General features: G+C 33.4%; 1 protein-coding gene across 2 annotated transcripts; it reads left to right on the top strand.

The window, feature by feature from the left end:
• The first annotated feature begins 11,749 nt into the window (after positions 1–11,749).
• On the top strand, positions 11,750–14,617 carry LOC145120274 (trihelix transcription factor PTL-like). Of its 2 annotated transcripts, XM_079056091.1 has the most exons (3): positions 11,750–12,459; positions 13,220–13,348; positions 13,607–14,617. In XM_079056091.1, exons 1-3 carry the CDS (start codon positions 12,056–12,058, stop codon positions 14,454–14,456), a joined length of 1,383 nt encoding a protein of 460 aa, XP_078912217.1. In that variant the 5' UTR covers positions 11,750–12,055; the 3' UTR covers positions 14,457–14,617. The 2 variants fall into 2 exon arrangements, with proteins under 2 accessions (XP_078912217.1, XP_078912216.1); XM_079056090.1 differs by having other exon boundaries at positions 13,220–14,617.
• Positions 14,618–27,972: the final 13,355 nt, after the last annotated feature.

Below are 27,972 nucleotides of genomic sequence, written 5' to 3'. Positions count from 1 at the left end.
TCATGACAGCGGTAACGGCAGCTGTGACCGCAGCTTGAAAAGTAGTCGTATTCATCTGAAGGATTGGTGTTTTGCAAGCGGGTTGGTTACGTTTCTTCGGAGGCATGATTATGTTATATGATAAGAAAATGAGTTCGTGAGTGTTTATGGTTGGCTTTGTCTGTACCCTAATCATTTATGCGAATGTAACTTTTCGTTTAGTTATACTGTTCTCGATGATTCGGCCTATATTCCTATGATGTAGTCCCGGTAAGGAGTAGAAGTATGTTTCTAGAATGGTCATAAGGCGGGTGTCATCATAACTAAATTATCTTTGGTTGGAGGATATCATGTTCCCACTTTCGAAAAGATTTGAAAGTAGCTCATAATAAAGTCTATATAAAATAGACTTATGAATTTTGAGGAATAATCACTCTCGATTGAGATTTCGTGACCCGATTTATTGATGTTAGTCAATATTACTGGTATTAAGATGTAACAAGTTCAGGAAAATGACCTAGGAGTAGGTCTTACATCAAACCAGAATAAGGAAATTTTGACAGTACTAAGACCTAACAGACTGAAAGTGCAAGGTCTTAAGATAAACAGGAATTTACAGGGAAAAGTGCTACTTAGAGCATAGAGAAGAAGGTTATTCCTTAAACCAAAAGAAGGAATGAGCAGAGCATCTCCTACTGGCAACGGGCACCCTTCGGATGAACCCTTAATTCGGCCAGCTGACGCTGCACATCAAGAAGGTGTCGTTCATACACTGTCTGGCGTGCTCGGAGCTCTATGACTTCAGCTCGGGTTGCAGCTAGATCTTGCTGCAGAGCCTAATCGTCACTCATAGCTCTCCCATGAGCAAATTCAAGATTGCAAAATATGATCCGTATTGGCGTTTGTATCCGCGTCGAGCTCCACGGTTTGTTGAATGGCTGTCGTCCCTAGCTCAACATTTCAAGCCACTCGGCGAACCAAGATGGGAAGAATTCTGTCTGCTGAGCCTCCCTCACTCAGATTGTAGAAGCTTCGGTCTCCGTTGTAGGGTAAGGGTTGACCCTGCTCACGGCTCCATCTGTTCAAGTTTACTGCCTACGGAGGCGTCGGACCTTGAAAAGCCGGACGAGGGTTACGATTTAGGATTGGAGCCTCTAAGGGTAGATCTTTAACTTCCAGCTCGGAGTCAGAATCCTCTGGGAAGTCTTCTGCGAAGTCATCATCCAATGGAATTGCATGATTCTCTTCTGGCTCTGCATCCAGCCATCCACCATTACCTTTGTTGGGAAAGTACGGGTCGCCGGGGAGATGGAATTCAGCCATGTTATCTACGCGAGAATAAGGGTAAAAGAAATAGTTAATAGATGTACTTCTTAAGATAATTATAGGATGATCCTTATCAGTTACTTCAATACTTGCGTAGTGCATACCAGTCATATGTAACCAAAAATAGAATAGACCTTCGAATAAGTGACCCTAACTCTATGTCCACAACTAAACAAGGAACAGGAAGTAGAGAAAAGATCATAGATTCTAAGTCTATGCCACCCTAGTCACATATAACCTTAGTGCATCCACTCAGCAACCATTTACCTACTAAGAAAGACCTTTTAGTTCTAAAATAAGTAATTATAGTAACACAAAATACTCCTATAGTATTTTAAGTTTATGTTTTGTTCTAAAGTTCTCATTGTAGTAGTATTGGTAAGTTTTTAGACTTGCTGCAACACCACAACCATCCTTAGGCACATGTTAATCACTTCTCGGAAAGATATAGTTGATCAGGCTATATCACTCCCAGATCTGATTATATGTCCCCAAGCCTACTTGTGCTGTCCAACAATCGCAATACTTTTGTTTTGTTCTAGTATGACACTGATCCTAGTATGAATGCTTGTATAAATACTTTACTAAAATAGTTTATTATTTAAAAGTATAAACTTTTGGTCAGCGTATTTAATCCCTTTGTGTTTATAGTTGTATATCTTTTATGGATTGATATACTCAATTCACTATAAACAAAGCTCTGATACAAATCTGTCACACCCCAAACCGGAACGGCGGAAACGTTCGGGGGCGGAGGACGTCACGTTCAGTGTCATAACAATGCACAATAGTAAAACAAGCAACAACATCATCCATTGCATTAATAATATAGTTAATACAAGTGTGTTCTTAATGTAATTGTAAGGCACCAAATATATATATATATATATATATATATATATATATATATATAAAGACGAGTCTTAAACACGCTCCGTCTTCTCAAAACCTGGTCCAGCGTACCTGTCTAGTGGTGACCTGAGAATACAAGTTATTTTGAAAGAGTAGATCAGCATTAAAGCTAGTGAGTTTATAAGTATTTTAGTGTTAAATGTTTGTATAAGTTTGAAGAAAATGTTTGTAAGTGTTTGATGTAAAGTTTGTAAATGTGTGATGTAAAGTTTGTTTACTTCCTAGAAAATCCTATATTTTCTACTAAAATGGAGAGTAGTCTTCTACCAAGACCCGACTGTTCTGAATGTTTGTTCTTTTGTAAAAGTGAGTGTTTTCCCAAAATATATGACTATTATTACCAGAAAATAGTTTACATTATAGTAGATCACTATATAAATGTAATGGGAAAATGACTGTGTACAGTAATGTTTGTAATAAGTAACTACTGAAAGACTAATTACCTTAAAACCAATTTGTTGAATTAAGGTTATAATGTGATATGGTTATAACCATACTGATTTACAAGTGTTTAACAAGACGACCTGCTGGCGTCGAAACTGATGTGACATTTGTCACCCCTTGGCCTTACCGGCCAAACTATAGCGAACAGTCGGGATGTGGGCTTGTCAGACCCGCATAGATCTATACACACAATGTCCTCTCTCCCTCCAGGAGATTCTGGCTACAAAACGCGACCTAACAAATATACTGTTAAGCCATGAAGTAGTTTCACATAATTTTTATCTTGTTCTTGTAAAAGGATGTATGTTCCTTTCTGTTTCTTGTTATTGTATGTTCCTTTCTGTTCTTGTTATCGTATGTTTGAACTGACTCATGTATGTACTGACTCTTGTAAGTTTCATTGTTCTAGAAATAGTAAGTATTATTCTCCTAAACTATACCTATTATAGTTTACTAGTAAGTTCTGTAATTGAATGATTGTTCATGTTTGTACACCTTTGCTACCCAAAGGTGTTGAACTGATTGTAAGTACTTTTATATCTATATACATATACATAATATATAACTAAGATTCAAACGACCTTCGGACAAACAACCGATACCCTAAGTCCACAACCAAACAAGGAACAGGAAATAAAGCGAGTTATCATTCCTAAGCCCTTTCAACCTTATTTATATAACTATACCTATATAGACATGATTTTGACAATATAAAAGTTTAAAAGAGTTTGATAAAGAGTTTAGCATATAAAAGAGTGTTGGGGTACAAAGTTATCCATGTATGACTTTGTAAATGGTTTGACTTTTGTAGACCCACTTGCATGTGGTGCTTTAGCCTTGTGACATGAGATATAGAGAATGAGAAAGAGACATGTAAACACCTCTATATAAGGTGGGTTCATACCACTTATGGAGGTGTGCTTGAGAGATGTAAAATTGAGTGTGTAAGTGTGTGTTATTTATGTAGATTTAGATCTAGATTCCTTTTTGTAACACCATACATAATCGAATGCATCTCTTAAACACCGAAATCACCGTGTTCATTGTGTGTTCTTTAATTCCGCATGCCAAACCAATGTTCATAATTCACATCAATTGGTATCAGAGCGGGTCTTCGAAGATCAACATGATTTTTTGAAGAACGATTCTCGGTTTGGCAAAATTTGTCACAATTGGAGCATTTTTGGTGAGTCTCTCTCTATGATCTCTCTTAATCTCATTGAATTCGTGCGTTGCATTCTTGGTTGTTTGATCGTTTTGTCTCAATGGATCGAAGTTCGTTTTCACCCTATTGATTGATCCATTCATTATTGCTTAGATCAAAAGTTCGTAAACAAAAGCAAATTCCAAAAAAAAAAAATTCGAAGTTACTGTTCAATGATCATGAGCCAAAAATGATCCAAATTTCTTATCTATTACTATTCACGAAAAATTGAGCCCAAAATCGAAATCCGGTTACTATTCATGATCCACTTTTGTAAGCCCAAGTCTTATTTCCAATTGATTAATACGATTTTTTTTATCAGATTCGTATCATTCACGAGTATACACAGTCATTTCTTCAGTCGGTGAATCATGTATACAAATCAAATTCAATTGTTCGATTAATTTTTCTTTCTTTGAATCTGAATAAATTCGTGCGTAATGAATTTCGTGTATCTTTTGATTTCCAAGAAGAATAACTTGATTTTCACATTTGAATTACATATCGTGTTCTTCATCATATCAATTTGATCTTTAGATTCTGTTATTCATGATAATCTGATCGATTTCTTGATCTTCTTTGTTCGAATCTTATTGTTGATCATCGATTTGAAGATTTTGTGAAATTTGGTTGATGGATTGATGAAGACTATTCAAGAACAAATGAATAATCATGTCAAACCAAAAAGTCAACATCCGTGATTTTTGATGTTGAACATTCGATGCTTAGGTCGATTGATTTCAAAGATTGTTCTTGGATGATGTATGGTATGATCGATGTCGGGAATTTGATTTAACAGCTAAAGACGAACCTGTGTTGAAATTAGGTTCGTTGATCGATGGTTCGTTGATCGGTGGTTTCTTATGATAAGATTTCGGTTCTTAAATGTCTACTGGGATGCGATAGTAGAAAAATGAAGAACGAATTGTTTGAGAAGTCATCTGATTGACTGACGAAGGCTTGATTGAAGAAATCGATTTTGGGATTTTGATTTCGATAGTTTGGATGTCGATTGGTCTAACTCAAAAAGCGAATTTGTTGCTGATTAACGAATAGTCGATGGTTGTTGACGAAGGCAAAGAATTGGGTAGGGGAAATAACGAATCGAAGGATTTGGTGATACCCGGACTAACGAAAGTTTGTAATTTTCAACATTTCAAGCAAAAATTTTCGTTAAAAATGGTGTTGTGGAAGACTTCGTTACCTGATTAACAAAGTGAAGATGAAGTTTCGTTATCTGCATTTAATTTCGTTAGATTGGGGAAGAAAACAATCATTTTCGATTTTGGTCCCTGCATTTTTAACGAAGTGGCACAAATGGTCCAAGAAAACAATCATTTTCGATTTTGGTCCTTGCATTTTTAACGAAGTGGTACAAATGGTCCAATTTCGACAGTTGAGGTAATTTTTGATAGTTTGGAAGAAAGGAGGAAGAATTTTCGAAAACAGTCTCTGAAATTTCGACAGTTTGGCACAACATAACCTACTTCGACATTTGGGGTGATTTTCGACATTTTTGGACAAAATGCAGAATTTTCGAAAAGGGTCCCTGAAGATTCGAAAGTTTGGCTGTTTATACCCACTTTCGAAAATAGCTTCATGAAGCTGAGAATTTGCAGAATTTTCATTTCAGGCCCCTGCAGTTTATGCGAATTGACACTGTCTACCCAGCTTTGGAAAAGGGGGAGAGTTTCGCATTTTTGGCTGATTTGGGCGCACCGGGTCACTGCAGAATTTTGAAATTGACAATTTCTACCCAATTTTGAGAAATTTTGTCAAAGGCGGTCCGTGAACGAAGCTAAAAATTGAAGATTTTTTGGATTTTCCGGATTGAAGCAAAACGTTTATGCCACATGTTAAGGGGGAGTTTTGACAAGAAAAATTCCGAATAGAGCACGTTCTCTTTCCTTATTGGTTTTATAGTCAAATTTCGATTATAAAAAGGGGGAGAAATTTATATGGTAATTCGAAAGTTGAATTTTTCATATTACGCGAACTTGAAGACCGAAGTGACCTCGAGTATTTGAGGTTTATGAAATGATTCAATTGGAAATTCGGAAGTGATTTCGGTTCATGATGGGTTTGGAATTATTGAAGATTTTTGGGGTGAGTTTTTATGCTCAACTTTAGGGTGATTATTTGGAGTTTGAGAAGCTCGTGATCATTCGTTAATGCTCGGTTCGTATGGTCTCACATCCTAGAACCCAAATTGAAGAATCATGGAAGAATTGAAGATTTGAAGTTCATCTCAACATGTGTCACGCTTGAGGCTCGTTCGTGTAGTTGCTCGATTTTGGAAGATTTGAAGTGGGTCATCCATTCCTAACTTTGAGGGGGAGAATGTTGGGGTACAAAGTTATCCATGTATGACTTTGTAAATGGTTTGACTTTTGTAGACCCACTTGCATGTGGTGCTTTAGCCTTGTGACATGAGAGATAGAGAGTGAGAGAGAGACATGTAAACACCTCTATATAAGGTGGGTTCATACCACTTATGGAGGTGTGCTTGAGAGATGTAAAATTGAGTGTGTAAGTGTGTGTTATTTATGTAGATTTAAATCTAGATCCCTTTTTGTAACACCATACATAATCAAATGCATCTCTTAAACACCGAAATCACCGTGTTTATTGTGTGTTCTTTAATTCCGCATGTCAAACCAATGTTCATAATTCACATCAAAGAGTTTTAACCATTTGAATGGTCATTGATGACTTGATGTCAATTTATAAAATGATTTGAAATACTTTGTTTGATAACACAGTTTTGAAGTATAAGAAATCTATTGTTTTGATAGTTATAAATCACATGTGATTGATTATACAACTATATGGTTTTCTACTTGTATTCCCCCCCATAAAAGCATTTAAAATCATTTAAAAGATAAGTTAGGGGTATGAACTCACCTGTAGTGAGTGACTCAAATGGAAGATATATATAGGATGCTTGAGATCACAAAAGGAGTCCCGAAACAAAAATTGATCCTATTAGACATATAATCACATATATAGGCATACAATTAGTGTATAACAACTAATCATGTATTGGAAACACCCCTAAGGACTAGGAATCACTCACAATGGAGTGTATCAATCACACATGATTGATTTAAGGGAGTTCACGGCCACACCAAATGTGTGTTTACGGCCTAGATGTGTTCACGGCCAAGGTGTTTACGGCCATGGGTGTTTACGACCAAAGATGTTTACGGCCAACACATGAAATGGCTTGAGTTTACAGCCACAGATGATCTTGAAAAGGGTTTACGGCCAAGGGAGAATTCATGGCCGTAAACTCTTGATGTTCTTGATGAAATGGTTATTTCTAGGATGTTAATCAAGAGCTTCTAATGAATATCAAGTATATGGAAAGGATACTTACGATTTGGAAGCTAAAAGAGGTGATTACGGCCCAAAGAACTAGTGTGTGTTCTTGGTGTTCTTGAAGATCTAACTCCAAAAAGAGATGAATTCACGGATGAAATCATGGGGTTTTACTAGATTAAGAAGGATATCAACTAATACAGGAAGAATCACATACAAATTTATCGAGAAATAGAAGTGTTCTTGATTATACTTGAGAGAGAAATGAGTGTTATTGAGTTGGAAGTGTGAGAAGTGAAGAAAAATGAAGGAATATCATACTTATGGAAGGAGTTCACGGCTAGACTAGAGCTTACGGCCGTAAGCTCTAGTTTACGGCCGTAAACTCCAAGTGTTGGAGTTTTTCGGCTTGAATGTTGCACAATGAACTCTAGCAGATACTTCCTAACACTCAATCCTTGAATGTACTAGACTTAGAACACTCAAACAGGCCCTTAACAATGCCAAAAGATAGCAGAAACAATTCTGACTTTGATTGAATTGAATGGCTTTACAAGATAGAAATTTCGGGTTGTCACATGGATAATAACACATAAATCTTTGTAAATGTAACAAAACTAGTATCTATGTGTGTAAAATCACTACATTTATGAGAAAAAGCTTACCAAAAACTTAAGAACCAATTTATGGATGAGAGATCTTGAGAGAATTGAAGAGCTTGTTGAGAGGATTATGGAGGAATGAAGTAGATGAAGTGAGAGATGAATATGAAGAGGGAGAGCATAGCTCTTAAGGGGGAGGGGAAGGGCGTGGTGGGGGTGTGTAGGGGGTAAGGGGTGGGGTGAAGTGATGTTTGCATTGTTATATGTTGGATAATGTCTTGATATATGTTGGATAATGTCTTGATATATGTTGGGTAATACATGGATGTATGGTGTATAAAGATGGTGTTGGGAAAAGATGAACACAAAAATTAGGTTGCTTCCTAAATTCATTCCGTTAAAAGATGAGCGTTTAGCCGGGTATAGAATTTGTCGCATTTGGTGACGAATTCACCAAAAATTTGTATATGTAACCTTTGATATGCATTTTTCATGTAGTGTAAAGTTTATGAATTCCACTACATCGTTTTATGAATATTATTTATACTAAAATAATAATATAAAATTGAATTATTGAATTGTTATGTTACTAACCTTATTTAGGGTTTATATTCGATTATTGGTAACCAGAGAGGTACTTTGTATTATAATTTGTCAATAGTACATTAGGAACATTAGGAACATAGTATTTATCCTAAATTTTTAATGCTAGTCGAGTTGACTCGGTTGACTTGTTGACTTTGTTCGATCCGGAATTTGACAGTTGTCACAGATTCTCTGTTGGAGGTTGAAAGTTATAGAAGACGGCAAGAGCACAAAATAGAGTTCCTCTAGAGATATCTCTTATACCTTTATTAAAAAACAAGGTTTTTGTCTTAAAGGAGAGAATAAAGTATCAACTTATTCTTACTTTAATCTTAACTATTTAAAAGATAAAACTGGAGAGATTATGGAGAGTGGTAGTTTGTATAAAGAACATGAAGTAAGCATATTTCTCTTATTAAAATAACTATAAAGAACATGAAGTAGTTACATGACTAGTTTGTAGTATTTGACTTTCAAATAAGAAGATAAACAACCTTTTACTTCATTCTTTTATAAACTATATGCATATCTTTTATATAGAAAACTCTTTTTATATAAAAAAATATACACATATATAAATCATACATTATGATCTTATTTTGATACTTGTTATTGAAATTTATTATTTTCATAAAATCAACATCTTCTAATTAATTACAATAGATATAAATTTTTATTAAAAATGAAATTCTTATAAATAATTTATTCCCATCAACTTGTTGAGTGTGACCATTTATAATCAAATATTATTAGCAAATATCATTCTAAAATAGTTTTTGAGCATATATATATTTCAAGCACCACAGACTTCCTCAAACACCACATAACTTGCTCTCAGGCACTGCAGGCCTTGCTCAAATAATGTAGTTGCCATCGTCGGCACCACAGTTATGGCTAAACCTGTCACTACAAGAGTATACCACAACAATGAGGTTCACTATCAGTTTGCACATCTCAACATATTATATTATGCTTTCGTCTGAAATTTAATATGGCTATTTGTAGTTAAAACCTCACCTATATATATGCACTTGGCCCCAATCACCCCAAACTACCATTAATCCCATACAAATCGTTGATAACATCCTTACAAAATGATCCACATTTACTCTAAAATTGTCACCACCAATTTCCTAAGAGCGAAGCTACGTATATTAGGCCCATATTCACCTTACTATTCAGAACTTTGTTCTCTGCCACCGAAATATTTTCCTGATCTATATAAAGCTTTCTTAAAAGAATTTGTTTATGATCCTTTCCAACAAATTGAAGAAACGGCAAAATAGCTAACCTACACCTAAATACCATCTATGTTTTCTACGAGACTTGAACCCATTGTTGGTAATCTAATATATACTTATGGTTATTTTAGTAATTTTAAGAAGTAAGTAATGCAGTTAGGATGGTAGTTACAGTTGGGAAGAAAGCTACTGTTAGAACCGTTATATTTTGGGGTCAAAAGTCACATCGGTTCATTAACTTTTGTGATGTTTACGACGCGTATATATATATATATATATATATATATATATATATATGTGTGTGTGTGTGTGTGTGTGTGTATGTGTGTGTGTGGGGGGGGTGTATGTGTCAATTGTATTTGTAATTGTAACTGATGCTTGATCAATAAAGACTATATTTAGTGCACGTATAAACATCTCTCCTCTCTGATACATAATGTTCATGTTATTGCTTTACTTCAATGTTTCTTGGGCTTAATCCCAACAAAGTGGTATTAGGGCAATGTTCCAGATTTAATGGATTATCCATGAAACGGGAAGAAAGATCAGAAGGGGGAGAGGGAAAAAAGACAAGAAAAATCACTGAAGAAAAGAGGTGATCAAATGGATGAAGTTTGGATTGATGGCCGGGTTGAAAAGATCTCAGTAATATTAAAGTTTGTTTTTGATGTTAGTGATTGTATGATTCTTGATTCATATGAAAATATTTTGGGAAATTTTTTCAGTGATACAATGATGATGATGATGATGATGACTTAATGGATGATTGTGTGAATGTCTCTTATGAAAAGATTATGGACAAACATACTGATGATTTTGAGGGTTTCCGAATGAAACCAAATGAACACGATGATGAGTTTTATCTGACTTTTTTGAGGTTTGTGGTTAGTTTTGTGAAGGATATCAAGTGTATGCTTGAGGAAGAAAAGATGACTATGGAACTTATGAAAAACACAACAATTTCTTTTCATGAACTAGTAACAAAAGATGAGAAGGAAGATGGTATGCTACATATGTTAACAGTGGAAATGAAAGATGATTCACACCACAAGACACAAGCAGATGATGATTGGCAACAAAAATTTGAGAAAGATGATGGGAGAAGTGAAATTCTAGAAATAGCCCTGTTGGTTGAAGTGGTAAAAGTCTAGATTAAAGGGGAATGTTGGAAATGTAATCTAGACTTAGGGTTATTTTAGTAATTTTAAGAAGTAAGTAATGTACTTAGGATGACAGTTATAGTTGGGAAGAAAGTTATTGTTAGAATCGTTATATTTTAGGGTCAAAAGTCACATCGGTTCATTAAATGTTGTGATGTTTACTACATGTATGTGTGTGTATGTGTGTGTGAATTGTATTTGTAATTGTAGTTGTAACTGTTGTTTGATCAATAAAGACTATATTTAGTACACGTATAAACATCTCTCCTCTTTGATACGTAATGTTCATGTTATTGCTTTACTTCAATGTTTATTGTGTTTAATCCCAACATCATGACCTCTAATTTAAGAGAGTCACTCCTTACTGATAGGTCAAAGGCTTTTTGGTAAGCACTAAGCACCGCCTTTCACCAAGTAAGTTTTCCCGAAAAAAGACAAGCGTTAACCGTATTCATCACATGTTAAATTAATAAGCTTGTTATACATAGATGATATGCCTCATCTAATATACGATTGAATGCATGGTTTGTGTGTAACCTTCTTTCATTTTACGAAGTGGTTGTTACACTTAATATGCCTGCTTACATAAAACATCCTACGAGTAAATTTTGCCAAATAATAGAAACATAATTAAGTCCAGTAACTAGCAAAATAGACAAAAGAAAAGTTGAAAAGTCGAAAAGAGAATCCAATGCATATTGGTTCCGTATATAATGATCGTATTTGGATTTTCATAACGCTATTTTATTATCCTAAATTATGTGTATTATATTCGTTGTTATATCTATGTCCCGTTTTACTGATTACCTGAATCTCATAAAAGTCATAGTGTAAATAAAAAGCTACAAAACAGTATACAGATTCGAGTTAAGTTTCTTGATTTTCTCTCTCTAGATGAGAGAGAAATAGAGTTGAAAGATATTAAGTATATATACATAGAGTACATACATATTACTACTCATCTCTGGTCTCTACTTCTTACATTTTGCAAAGAAAACAAGAAAACACTCGTATATTCTTCAAATCACACTGAGATGGGTCCAATATTGTTGTACTCTACATAAATTTAGAGCTTTTTCATGTGAAGACACGATCCGGATCTGCCGCGCCTTCTCCTTTCACAATTGCCTTCTACCTTTCCCACAGACACACACACTCTCTCTCATCCTCTCAATAGAGAGAGAGAGAGAGAGAGAGAGAGAGAGAGAGAGAGAGGTGAAGAAGGAGGGTGGGAGCCTTATCTTAAGATAATTTTTTTGCAGAACGAAAAGACCTAAGGAAATGGAGGAACAGTACGGGATAACGGATCTGACTCACTACATGAACGGAAGAGTCTTCACCGCCGTCCCTCAGCCACCATCTCAGCCTCAGCAGCCTCCTCATGATCTTCACTATGATATGGTGATGATGGGTGGTGGTGGAGGTGGTGGTGGGATGATGTTTCGATCAGATTCCACCACCGGTACAGGCTCAACCACTGCTAGTCTTAGCGCTGGTGGTGGAGGTGGTTTAGAGATGGAAATTGGTGGCGGTTTAGAGATGGAAATTGGTGGTGGTAGTGGTGGTGGTGGAAATGGTAGGTGGCCAAGGCAAGAAACTCTAACACTTCTGGAGGTCAGATCAAGGCTTGATTCTAAGTTTAAAGAAGCTAATCAGAAAGGTCCTTTGTGGGATGAAGTTTCAAGGTATCTCTCTCTCTCATAATTTTCTTACTACACATCTTTCTTGTTCCTCCTCATCATCACCATCATCTTCATCGTCATCATTATCATCATCATAAACTTCTTTGCTTTTTCTCTTTTTGTCGCTCCAAACTATCACAGACCGTTGTTTCCGTAAATATTGACCATTAGCTTTGTTAAAGACCTCATCTTTTCTATTGTTCAAAGAAAATTATTTCGGTATACATGGGTAGAGTTCAATTGTATTTCGGTGAAATTTTGTTATACAACGCTAAATCATACAACCCAACTGCAAGAAACTCAATAATTTGCTACTCCCGTCAAAAAAAAATTCTCTATTTCAATCTTTTTCTTGTTTTATTTGCTACTTTATGTAGCTAACTATCACCGTTAGCCTTCTACATATGTTTCCTTCATAAACAAACCTTTTAATCTTCTACTTTTTTTTTGAAGTGATTTATGTTTTCTGATCTGAAATCCATAGCTTTGAGGCTATTTATTTTTTTCTTTTTTGACAGACTTTTTCACTTGTTTCAGTTAACTAAAGTACTAGCTCAGTCTAGAAAAGGCTTACGAGAACTTACCATTCATAAAGTCTCCAATTTGGGGTTAATAGTATGCTCAGTCCAGGAAACCACATGAAACTTGTACTCCTTAGCAAAAATCACTATCACTTCAATCTTTTCTCTTTTCTTGTCATTAATTTTCTGATGAACCAGTTGATTTTACATTCTTCATATTCTATTTTATTTTATTTTCTCAGGATAATGTCTGACGAACATGGGTATCAACGAAGTGGGAAAAAATGCAGAGAGAAGTTTGAGAACTTGTACAAGTATTACAAGAAGACTAAAGAAGGAAAAGCTGGAAGACAAGATGGGAAACATTACAGGTTTTTTCGACAACTAGAAGCTCTTTATGGCGAAACCACCATTAGTATTAGTCCTAATCTGAATCCTAACCCTAACCCGTCATCCTTTTCGGATCCTCATAATTTTAATGTTGAAACTAGTGCTTTTCAAGGTCATCCACACCCAAATAATAGTAGTTTTCAAGAACCTTTTCAAACCGATCATTCCAGGTTGTGTGACGATAGTCCTAGCCTCTCTAACAATTCTTCTGCTTTCGGCACTTCTTCATCTGGCTACAGCAATCCAAACACAGCCATGCCTTCGTTCATGGAAAACAAGGATTGTGGAGATAGGGCAACTAACAAGAAAAGGCTCGGAAAAAGGAGTTGGAAGGCAAAGATCAAGGACTTCATTGATTCCCAAATGAAGAAAATCATGGAGAAACAAGAGGAATGGATGGAGAAGATGATGAAGTCTATTGAACAGAAGGAAGAAGAAAGGGTTTTACGAGAGGAACAATGGAGGAAAGAAGAAGCTGCTAGGTTCGAAAAAGAGCACAAGTTTTGGGCCAACGAACGAGCATGGATGGAGTCCCGAGATCATGCTTTAATGGAGGCTTTGCACAAGTTAACCGATAAAGAATCATGTCATAAGTCTTCTCCCGATGAACAAAACCTACAAGATCATCACCATGGGAAGATTGATCAAACTGCTGTAAATCTCACGAGTTGGGATGAAAATGAGATCACAAGATTGATACAGCTACGAACAAGTATGGAAAGTAGGTTCGAACAAGGTGCGTATATGCAAGAGCTTCTTTGGGAGGAAATTGCAACAAAAATGGCTTGTTTGGGTTACAGCAGGAATGGCGTGACATGCAAGACGAAGTGGGATAGCATAAATGACTTCCTAATGAGAACCAAAAAGAGAAAAGAGAATACAAGAAGTTCCAACTCGTATAGTCACCATAATAACGAATCTCTTTCTCACACCATTCACCATCAGGTCGGAAGCTATCGTCACAACAATGAACGACTGGTTGCATCCAACGATCAGCCGAATGATGGTAATTACAGGTTTGTGATGGGTGATCCTGAGAATATCTGGGATGGATATGGCATGAAGGTCAGCAAGGGTGAAGATCATTAGGCTATCATTATTAAGGGTGTGGTAGATAGCTAGCAGTTTGTTCGCCTTAGGAAAGATGGTTGACTATTTAGTCCGTGGGAATGAAGTTGATATTTAACCAAGTCTTGTATGGAAATGGGAAGTGTGAATAAAGTGACATTTAGTTTCTTCTTTATTATAAATGAGATTATTAATTAGTATATGTATGAAAGTATCTAAGATAAACATATTAGGAATTTATGATCCATTTTTTTTCGTAATATTTATGGAATTTATGTTAATCTTGTTAGATTTTTCATAAATTTCATCGTGGATTTGTCAAACATTAGTAGCGATCACGGAGTGCTATACGTTACCTTAGAAGAGACTAAACGATGTATATGGTCATGCCAGAATGTTGTGGTGGTGACGCACCATATATAGTCTTACATCTTTTGTAGGACGTGAAAGGGACTTATCAATTCTAACCGTATACAGTAGCTTATATTTTCAAGTCAATGACATCTTAATTATTGTATACACATTTTTATTAAAAACTAATCATGGTCCTTATAAAATTATAATTATGATAAAGTAAAAGAGTTATTAACTAAAATACCATATTTTAAGGTAGTGTTTGAGCATAAAATATCATTTTCTAGATATTAAGTAAATGACTACAATAATCACCAGAAAATGAGTATGAACTCGTGGAAATGTTTTGCATGACTTGAATTGAACCGATAAACTTTAGCAAAAATGATTATTTTCGTGAAAAATATCTATGATATATGGATTCACAGTTCCCACCAAATAAGGCTCAGGATTGATTCACGAATCATATTTCTAGCTGCTTTGTGAATATTGATGTTTTGCTCGTTTGCAACATATCGTTTCACTATATACATACGTAGTTACAATTCATTATAGTTCTTAAGGGTCATGAATGGGCTTATTTCCATCTAAGTTATCAAATTACTCATTCTGTATCGTATTAATAGTTATTGTTTTTTTTTTTTGGTTTGTCTGAAAATAATGACTTATTTTTAAATATAAATATTTTTTTTTTACCAAAATTCTCATATTATTATTTAAACTATTATGAAATTAAATGCAACAACCATCAAATTATATACAACAAAAAGTATGACTATTATTTTAATTAATAAAATTAGTGTTAATTAATGTTTTTCCTAATTTATATGTCTTTTTTTTATATGTGGATAATAATTTTGAAGCCAAAAGAATATATATTTATCATATCATTTTCTTGACTAATCTCTAAATATTATTAAAAAAGAAACTTTATGACATCATCTTAAACAATCTAGGCGTTAACTGTATTTCAATCCTATATTTTCTATCATTAGATCAAATTGCTGACATTATCTTCCCCAAATTGAATGTATTTTATTCTAATAAAAGCTTTCCAATTGTCAAACAAAATTAACTTACATCCGTTGAAATGTAATGTATATAATTCCAATCAAATCTTCCCATATTTTAAATCTTGAATTTCCGGTTATAAAGGTTTTAATATGGTTAACTTTAAAAACATATTAGTAACAAACTATTTTAATTAAGGAATTAATATCAACCATTAATATAAATTTGTTTATATTAATAAACCATTAATATAAAATCCGTTTTTATTAGGAAATTATTAATACCAAAAAATCATATTCAAATTATCACATACATATACGATTCATCATTGAATCCGCGGCTCGTACTTATTTTCAGTCATTGCTTTTCTTCAAACATTCTCCTACAACATCATTCTTATTGTCTATAACTTTCATCATCATTCTCTGCTTCAAACTTTCGTTGTTATGCAATAGAAGGTCAGTACCTTCTTTCGCTTTTTATATTTTTCTCGATTATTTTTTTATTCCTATATCGAATATATGTATTCATATATTTCGATTTTCTTTGTCACAAATTACATGAAGTCGGTTAACTACTTTTCTGAAACTTTTCAAATAAATAGGAAAATATATTATGTAACTTTAACAAAACAAAATTTAACTATCTTTGGCATTGACACTAATTAGGAAAATGTTATTTTTGTATAATAGAGATGATTATGATTTTTTTTAATTATTATGTCATAATAACCCGGTTAATTTTGGTATCATTTTAAAATATTTTGGTATGATCCTATTACACTTTTAGGTTGATTTAATAGGAAATAATATATAATCTATTTATGCATCCTTTGAAATTAAGTATGGAAACAATTTTGTTGACAACTATAATAGTTTTCATACCACTTTATGAATCATACCTCTTTATATGTCCCTTTTATTTCATATAAAAGTTCTTTCTAATTGTAATTGTTTTCTTTTTCATTTTACACCCATGGCACAAAACAATCGTGATGCGATCGTCTTTGATAAGGTTGCTGACATCGATGCATCTAAGGAAACCTGAAGCATTCGTGTTCAAGTACTCTTGCTTTGGAAGCAAACTTAAAAAACAACCCAAACATGTTCAGCTACTTAGATATGATTTTAATTGATCAGTAGGTACAATTTTTTATTTTTATTATTATATTGCTTTTAATTTATTAAATTTTAAACTTAACCAATTTTTTTTCACTTAAATGGCACTATAATACAAGCAATAATAAATAAATCTCATTAGTTCGTTTGAAGCCCTCTTTGTTGAAGGATCATTAAGGGAAATTAGTAGTTTTGATATGACAAAAAATGAAGGAGATTACATGCCGGTTGATCATAAGCATAAGAATAATTTCTACAAAACAACCAAAGTTCGTGTATTAAATGATTTTGTTATTATGGTGGATCCTTATAATTTTTTGACTTTCTAGGATTTGATAGCCAGGAATCTCGACACTCGTGTTGTATTTGGTAAGATTTTATTTTAACATTCTACCTTATCTACACATAAATATTTATTGTATTACACATCTATAATATAATGACCATTTATTTTTTTTCTCCATATTTTCTTGGTCAGATTGTGTCGACTAATCCCATAAAAGTGATTATTCAAAATTAAGGGAGAAACGGTTGATGAACCTGGTTGATCAGGATCTAAGTTAAGTATATGTGTTTAAAACATTTTATTTTCTAAAGTATTTTTCTACATGATACCATAAAACATGTCGTTTGCATGAAAATGACATGTTCATCTACACTTCAATATACATGTTTATTTTAGCATTACTTAAAACATTTCGAATCCACAAATTATAGAATTCACCTTTTGTCATACGAGAAATAATTCGTTGATCATTAAGAGTCCATTTATGATCTTCTCACTAACAAATTGGTCAAATGTGGTTAGAGCTCTTTCACACATTTTTTTTATCACATGTCTTCATACTTTTAAGTTTTAAATTTTCATCTTCAAATTTCACTTTTTAGTTACATACGTTCATTGAAATTATTTTTGTTGTTTAACATACCAACCTACTTTTTTTATCTTTATATAGTAACAATAAAATTTATAAATTTACACAACAATATACATATTTCGAATTTTGTCATAGTATTATACTTTACAAAATACAATTCCTCCAAAATAATTTTCGTCAGTAATTTCATCCATAATTTCACCCAATTGAAATTTGTATTTTCTTTATATAAAATTTTTTAATGATCCCGATTCTTTCCCTCCAAAAGTATATCAAACATTTATGCCTTAGATAATGTTGCCCCCATTATAATTATTACTTTCCAAAATATATCTGTTTAATGAGGAATTTAATTTAGTGAAGGAAGTAAATATTAATTCAAACAAGATATATATTCCATAATAATTACACGAGTTTATTAAAAAAATATCAAGAAGTAAACATCAAGCATTTTTAAAATGAAATTTCAGAATACATACAAACGATGATGTTGTACAACGAAATATAAAATTGAATAGACTGAAGAAAAAAAAGCTATTAAGACAGGCAATCTTGAAAATAGCATAGTTATGAAAAATTATAAACTAAGATAAAAATTATAAGATATTATGAGATTTGTAAGTACGATTAGTAAAAGCGTTACGGCTATTAGAAAAAAAATAAGATCGTTAAGATTAGTAAAAATGCAATATATAAACCAAAATTATCACAATAGTAATGAAATGTCACTATTTGATATTTCATATAATTGAAAGATATACCCAATTACATTGATGATATACTAAAATTATTCAAAGTTGCAACAAGACTAATGCAAAGTTCTTGCGAACACCAAATAAATAAGAACAAACATAAAAGCTAGCACTTATATTCATAATCAATTTAAAATAAACCAATCATGATTTAGAAAAGAATTGTCATTAATGATATACTAAAATTAAATACATATAACATTTAACATTCCATAAATTATATTGTATGACTTTATTTGAATAAATGAAATAGTTGTCAATATTTAATGTTGTGAAAAAAAAACGGTATATTGGTTGTCAATATAGGCTTAAATTAACTAACCTTATTATGGAAGGAATGTCTAATTAGAACACTTATACTTATATAACAATATCATAACCATATATGACGACGAATGTCATTCAACTTATAAAACAAAAAATGTTGTATACAAAGAGGTCCTTCAACGATTATAGATATTTATCGATTTCAATCTTTTATCCATTTCAATAATACCAATAACCATAATTTTTTTTATAATTATTATCCAATATCGGTAGACATTTGTATGTTTTTATGCGTTCCCCACGTTTAACGCGAGATATAATCTAGTTAAATATTATAACTAACCATATGTCAAAAATAAAAAACGAAATATTACAAAGAAAAAGATAAAACTTGATTTTTAACAAAATCACAGTTTGACTTTAAATTTGCAATCCCTATAAACAAGCAATTTATTGAACTGCTACTAATCTAATTTTAACATAAATATCTCCAATCAGACTTGCACATAAACCCCATAGGGGAGAATACATTCTCAATTATTAACTAGAAAAGATTCTCCGGCGTTGCCGGGGTCGGAAAGTGTTGCTTTGTAAGGTAAAGTACCATGTTGGTTTCTTTTTGTCCGTTAATGTGAGGGTAATTTGGTCTTTTCAGGTAGTAGGGACTGAATTTGTCACCATGGGTAAACCATATGGACCATTTATGTAATTTTGGCGGTGGTGGTGGTGGTGGTGATGGCAGATGGTGGGTGGGTTTATGGTATTGGGTGGGTATTTTCTAATAAATAAAACATTAATTTAAAACCAAAAAGAGAATGTTAAATCTGGTAAACCACAGGGACCAATCGTGTAATTTTGTCTAACAATAATAATAATAATGATGAGGGACCATTTCTGCCAAAAGACTAAATACTAATAATATGTAATAAAAGGCGAGGGTTATGAAAAATTCAAACCAAAGTGAAATGGTAGTTTGTGAACAAAAGCATAAAGATGAAGGGTCAATGTTGTAAGTTGGAGGACCAAAATTGACAAAAAAAAGGTGTCACTTTATTAAAATTTTTCATAACTTTAATATATATATAATAATACCAGTAGTATATATATATATATATATATATATATATATATATATATATATACACTACTGGTTTTAATAATTGGGAAGGTATTCCTCTCCGATGGAGTATATATATATATATATATATATATATATATATATATATATATATACTACTGATATTAATAATTGGGAAGATATTCCTCTCTGATGGGGTTTATATATATATATATATATATATATATATATATATATATATATATATATATATATATATATATATATATATATATATTGATGTCGACCCGCGCAAAGCAGCTGCGATAAATAGTTTTTTTGTTGAGTAGTTTCTTATGGTGAAATAATTATTAGATTTTATTATTAGTTATTATGTAATAATAAATTAATATTTTTTAATAAAATATTTATGTTTATACCTTATATTTATATTGTGTGTTTATACTCTTGATGTAAATTAATTAATATTTGTGTGTAGTTTAAGAAATGTAAATAAATTTATATACACGAATTCAATATTTTTAAATTTTCATTTTCTCAAAATTAAATTTCTTAATTACTTTCATTAATTCAAATATTCAAACTTTTGGCAAGTATTAATGATCTATTTATGAATAATTGATTTGTATACAAAGCTTTATAACTTATACCTCTTAAAGTTCAAAATTTGACTAATATGTTTTATAATATAGTATAAGATATATATATATATATATATATATATATATATATATATATATATATATATATATATATATATATATATATTGACTGGTTCAAATGAGAACCACAAAAGATTAAAAACTCTAATAACCGTATTCGAATAAGTAAAAATATATGTGAATACTTATTAAATATGTTAAATATCATGATATTTTTTTTGGTAACAAAATGACAAAATCGTAATTTTTATAGTTTAATATTTTTATTTATACATTCATTAATATTTTAACACGCAATTTATATAAAATACAACTTAATACAATCTATTTATGATTTAATATATCAAATTCACAACTTAATACAATCTATTTTACACTAATTTACATATTCAAAGAAGTTAAACCAAAACTCTATCACCACCACTACACGCTGCCATTAACCATATGTGCCACCGTCACAGCCATCATTTATTGAAAATCATATATGTATATAAAGTTATGCATTTACAACTTAAACACTTCATTCATAGATCAATAAAACATATTGATTCACTCACTTTGAATTTAATGCAAAACAATTATCTAAAAACTGATACAGTCTTACATACTTACACAACACAAAAATAAATATATTCACAAGAAAAATAATAAAAAATTCATACTTAATATTTTAATACAAAATTATGTAAAAAAATTAACAACTTAATATAGTCAATTCACAACTTAATACAGTGAATTCATAACTTAATACAATAAATTACAGTTTAATACACAAAATTCACAACTTAATATAAGAAATTCATAATTTAACACATAGAAATGTTTTATATTCTTAACTTCAAACTTATATTTATAACTTAATATAAAACATTCACAGTTTAATACACAAAAGTGACAATTTAATACAATAAATTCACAATTTAATACACATAAATTATATATTCATAGTCATATTCTCAACTTAAAACATATATTTATACGTTCATATATGGACGCATTTATTTTTAGTAAAATATGAATTTATTATATTAAGCTTAAATATTACATTCACGGTTTAATAAACATATTAATTCACTCATTTTGAATTTAATGTAAAACAATTATCTAAAAACTAATATATTTTTACATACTTATACAAAAAAATAAATATATTCATAAGAAAATAAATACAAAAATTCATACATAAATCATTAACGTCTTACACAAAATTATACTTAATACAGCCAATTCACAACTTAGTACAGTAAATTACAATTTAGTACACAAAGTTCACAATTTGATTTAACAAATTCTTAAATTAATACACCAAAATGTTGTATATTCTTAACTTAAAACTTATATTTATAAGTTTAGATAAAACATTTACAGTTGAATACAGTCAATTCACAGTTTAATACACAAAAATGACAGTTTAATACAATAAATTCACAGTTTAATATACAAAAATTATATATTCATAGTGATATTCTCAGCTTAAAACATATATTTATACCTTCACATCTTGTTACATTTATCTGTATTAAAATGTGAATTTATTATATTAAGTTGTCAATAAAATTCACCAGTTAAAATACAAAATTCATAGTTTAATACACTACATTCGCATCTCATTTGCATGTATAAAGCTGAGATATGGATAAAAAAAATCAAAATTCACAATTTAACAAAACATTTTACATACTGATTCAAAACTTAATTAAATATTGCAAAAACTAAATTTTACAACTTAATGCGTCAAAAAATCAAAATTCATAGTATAATACACACTTCAAACACTAATTCACAGCTTAATACAAAATTTGAAACACTTATTCATAACTTAAAAACTTACGGATCTTGTTGAAGCATTTGATCAAACACCTTGTGCGCATATTGTTTCCAAATCTGATGTGATTTACATATCTGATTTTAGACCTAAAAATGTTGACGTCAGTTGATGAGTTTTCCGACAATCTGAGGCGACGAGGTGGTGATGGTGGAAGAGATCTGATATGGTGGAGGAACCACCGGTGGCCATGATGAAATGCTTCACACATACACGATTTATGCCTGAAATTACACCAAACACATCAGATTTGATCAGATCTAACCAAATCTGAGAAATCGTTTTGCTTCAGATCTAAAAGGTTGATGGCGATTGGTGACTTTTCCGGGATCTTTGGATTTGAATCTGAAAGGTTGAGGGAAGTGACATGATGTTTTCTAGTGCTTTAGAGATGTCAAAGGTCAGAAGGTGGTTGGAAAAGAACCACAACTCACATATCTGAAGTTATAGAAGGATGACGTCGACGATGAGGGAAGATATGAATACGGATGTTCTAGATCTGAAGCTAGCGACTCCAGATCTAAAGGTTGGCGGACATGGTTGTGAGAACAACATCGATGGAAAAAGTTTGTAGTGAGGGCGATGAAAGCAAATCTGAAGGCAGATGTTCTAGATCTGAAGATGAATGTTTTAGATATGATCAGTTTTCGAAAGATCTGGACTAGGTACACCATCGGAAATGAAAAAAAAACCACCAGAATCCTTCAGATCTGTGGGAAATCGTTGGAGAAGGACGTAACGACGGTTATAATGACTTTATCTGGGGGCAGGATACAACAGCATGGCGGAGACGGTAGGTTGTGGTAATGGTGGATAGTCGTCAAAGTTTGGTGACGGCGGTGTTGTACAGTCGCTGAAGTTAGGTGGTGGTGGATGTTGTAGAGGAAGGAAGTGTGTGAAAGTTGAGAGAATTTGAAAACTTATGAGAGAGTGTTTGGCGAGAATGTTTAAATGTGATGTTAAATGATAAGAAAAAATGTAGACTAACCAAAATACCCTTAATGAAATGGTTCTTAAATTGTTCTTAACCTTTTGGGGTTCTCATTTGATCTTTTACATATATATATATATATATATATATATATATATATATATATATATATATATATATATATATATATATATATATATATATATAGGGGAAGGTTCAATTGAGATTCAAAAAAAAAAATAGAGATCTTGAGATTCAACCTTAACAACATATTTCTCATTTGTTGCTATAACGCTCAAGCATACCAGTAGCAGCGGAGTATGCCTAACCATAAATGATTTTATGGTAGAGAGGTATAACATATTTACACATATATGTCTAATCATAAATGATTATACATATATGTTTGTTCACAGATTGCTTAATCATATACGATTATGGTAATTGGTAGTAGAGGAGGTGGTGGAGGCAGAGGTGGTGATGGTATAGGTGACTAAGGTGCCAGTGGTGAGGTTAGTTGGTGGTAGAGGCGGTAGTAGTGGTGGTGGTCGCGGTTTTGGTGGTGGGGAAGGTGGCAGGGGGAAAAGTAACGGACGACACTGAATAATCATTTATGATTATAACTCCCAGTTGTGCTGGTACGCTGGAGTGCTAGAGTGGAAAATGAGAAATATGTTGTTGAGGTTAAATCTCAAGATCTCTATTTTTTCCGGAATCTCAACGCAACCTACTATATATATATATATATATATATATATATATATATATATATATATATATATATATATATATATATATATATATATATATATTCCCTTTAGTTAGTTCATAGACGCTAAACAATGTCTTTATCGTTAGACGTTCTATTACTCATTGTCACACCCTATTTCAAGTCGTTTCATAATTTGGGGCTGTGACCCAAATATCAAGTATCATATGGCTACGAGTTTTGGGAAAGAGAGGTTGAGACCCATTTGGATGTGGGTAGTGTAGACTACGAGATCCAAGAGTTTGGTTTGTGTTGGAGTCAAAGGGTAAAACAGGAAAAGGGATGTTTCAGACTTCTTGCATAAAATATGGATTTTTGTTCAGGAATTTTTTTTGTCCAAGATATCTAGATAATATTATGGGGCTTTTTAATACCTTACCGTGAATATAAAGATCATCAAAAACGAAGTTGGAACGAAGAAGTTATGACTGTTTGAAGTTAGGAAGCTTTTGGGCTTATTCTAGTACATTGGGCATACAGGATGTACGTTGGGCGTACTTGGCATACCTGGAGTACGTTGGGCATACGCGATCAGTGCCCAAACCATATTTTAGTGGTTTGAGCCGTATTTAAGATCCTTAACTTCCCCAAACCCATTCCATTCTCAGCATGCACCTCTCCAGCACCCTCCCTTGAAACACTAACCGTAGTTTTGAGCCTTGTGAGCAAACGAATGTGTTCTTGAGTGATTTTGAGTGCTCTTGGTGCACCTTGGAGAAGAATGAGCTCATTGGAGAAGGGTTGGTTGCATTAGACCTTGTAAATCCAGACATTTTCACCTTGATGTTTCTTCTAGAGGTATAAAGCTTGAATCTTGATGATGCATTTATTAGATTTAGCTAGTTTTGGGTGATATGAGATTTTGGTCACTTTAGTGCATAAAGTTTAGATCTTGAAATTTTGTGACCTTGTTACAGATAAAGTTGGAAACTTTATCCATCTAAACATCATATTGATTCAGATCTAAAGGTTGGAGACTTGCACTTAATGGATTAAGTTGAAAAAGATGCACTTTTGGACCTTTGAGACTTAACGACTAGATCTTGGTTCTTTGGATCATTCTAATGAATAAAGTTGGAAACTTTATCCATTATGGAGTCATTAGGAAACATAGAAATGTGACATTGGTCCCTAGTTATCCTCCATTCATGGTCTTTGATATCTTAATGTACTAAGAAGTTAGGGTTTTTGGATGTTGAAGACTTAATAGCCATGCAAGACCATCAGTTGCTAACTTTATGGTTAAGGATATCATTTGAGGGTTAGATCTGTATTTTCAACGTAATAGCTTAAAGAATTAAGCTCTTAATGGGTTGGGAGGATGGCAGCTGCATACGTTGGGCGTACCAAGGGGTACGTTGCGCGTACGTTCTCAGCCCCTCGAATTTTGGTCCAGGCATAGTATGTCTCGCGTATGTGTTGACTACGCCTAGCGTACTCAGCTGAGTTGACCCAGTCGACTCGGTTTGACTTTGACCAGGATTTCGACTAAGTTTTACCTAAGGGCATTTTGGATAATTTGATTTATAGTTTGAGATTTGGATTCCTGATAATTGTATATGTGACCGGAAGAGATAGCTTTTAGATCAGTGATCGGTGCAGCTATTCTTTCAGATTGTGAGGTGAGTTTTCTCACTATATCCGTGGGTCGAAAGCACCAATGTCGACCCATTACTTTGTTATGTAGAATGCTAGTTGTCTATATGATACTTCTGTGAAAGACCAGGATCTAGCCCCTGGTAATTTTATGAAAGAACAGGATCTGGCCCCTTGAAATTGTATGAAACACTAGGATCTGACCCCTGGCACTTGTATGTAAGTCTGGGATTTGGCTATCGGCATTATAAGGAAGGACCATGGGGGTAGCCCATGGCACTTGTATGTAATACTGGGATTTGGCCCTCGGCATTGCAAGGAAAGACCATGGGGGTAGCCCATGGCACTTGTATGTTTTGGTATGTGGTACTTTGGGGAACTCGCCAAGATTTGGGCTTACAATTTATGTTTATGGTTTCAAGTATTTCGATATGAAATGTAAGGGACCGGCGTGACTGCATCGCATCCGCTAGAGTTTTCTGCATTGGCAATTTTCAATATTTACTCAGATGTTTAAATAATATATTCATGTTGATCGGTTTTGGAACAACTCGTTTGAATGGTTTATTGTTTTTAAACTCAAAATTTTATATGAACTTTTGGGATATTACAAGTTGGTATTAAAGTCTTGATTTGAGGGATTCGGGCACACATTCTGGTGTGATGCGTGTAATCAGTCGAGCTCAAGTAATAGATTCCCAGAATACCCATACATGTTGATATATTATATGAATGCTTGCATGTTAGGATGAGGCTAGGGATACTTTTAGGAATTGCATGCAAAATTGGACAAATATGTGATGCCTTATAGCCTAGGAGAATTTGATTTTATTCTAGATTTGGAATCTATATTGGTAGAATTGATTGCTAACTATATGCTTCAAAAATTGTATATGTTTAGGATCATATAGCCCTAGAATGACTTATTTGTCCTTATTTCCTGTTCCTTGTCTGCTTGTGGTCCTGGTGTAGAATCTTTCATTTGACACTCTATTTGATCATGTATTGTGTATAATTTGCATGCATAAGGAAACCGGCAGTGAGAGTGGATGTTCCAGCCATGAGTGGTAGTAAGTAAGCTTGGGAGGTCCTTTGTTTGTCTTGTGACTTGTAGTGTTACTACACGAATGTTGCTTTCTTTGTACTTTGTGGGACCCCTAATGATGTGAGTTAACTATTAAGTGAATATGTAAAGTTGCATGTTGCATGGGTTAACTAATCTCAGGGTGATGGATTTGACCCTATTGTGCAGCTCTCGTCTGAGTGCAACCGTTGTAGGGTTGATTATTTTACTCGAAGGATTATCTAAGCTTTGTTGCATGTGATTGTATTCATGAAGTAGTTAGCTGACATTATTGGGAGTTCTTCAACAATTGACGCAGGGTGAGGTCGGGAACCTAGGAGAGCCTAGGAAGTTCTTTAGCAGGTTAGGTTGAACTGTTTAGTAGGTACTTGGAGTACCGGTTTGAGAAGGTGACTTGGAGGATTCCAGATAACTCTTGTGGAATGTATGGGTAGGTGTGGAAAGTCGTATTGGGCCCGTACTACTAAAACCACATGATCCATACTTGAATCGAGGGGAGTCAAAGAGGATCTCGGAAGCCTAAGGGATGAGGATTCTTTGAGTATGTTATGATTATTGAATGGTTGCTTTTGAGTATGGTTATGTGCACTTGTAGTGAAGGATCTGGTCCAGACTCAGGAGCTGGCACTAAGTCGATTCATGTGCGGATGCGGGAGTTCATCTCGTCGGAGATCACCTGCGGTATTTTGGAGCAGACTCCTGTCATCTTTATTATGATCAAGTAAGGGATCATGGAGATTATGTAGGAGCGTCTAGACGCGTATCACACTAGGGTTATGGAGCTACTGGATGAGATACTTGGGGCTTTTCGGGCTAAGGTTGTGGCGGGACAGTTGGGAGCTCGAACTCCCTCATTTCGGGAGTTTAAGGCTTGTGGAGCTCCAGAGTTCTTTACGGCTAAGGACCCCATTGATAGTCGTCGATGGATCACTAACATGGAGAATACTCGGCGAACGAGTTTCGTTCTGAGGGGGCGAAGGTGGGATTTTCATCTTGTCTTTTGAGGGACCGAGCCCGGGATTGGTGGGAAGAGGTCAGTAGGGCATTGCGATTTGCGACCGTAGAGGCCATGTCTTCGAAGGAGTTTGTCACGAGATTCCAGGAGGAGTTTGCGTCGGCGTTTGAAGTGCAGCAGTTGGCAAGGGGTTTTAGGGCTTTCGCCAAACTACTGAGACTGTGGCAGAGATCACTGCCAAGTTTTGGGAGGAGGAT

The sequence above is a fragment of the Lactuca virosa genome, chromosome 6, assembly GCF_052849685.1.
Source record: "Lactuca virosa cultivar CGN04683 chromosome 6, Lactuca_virosa_CGN04683_v6, whole genome shotgun sequence".
Lineage (NCBI taxonomy): Eukaryota > Viridiplantae > Streptophyta > Magnoliopsida > Asterales > Asteraceae > Lactuca > Lactuca virosa.
The sequence above is the reverse complement of the archived record's forward strand: the minus strand, read 5'-3'. Positions and strand labels throughout refer to the sequence as shown.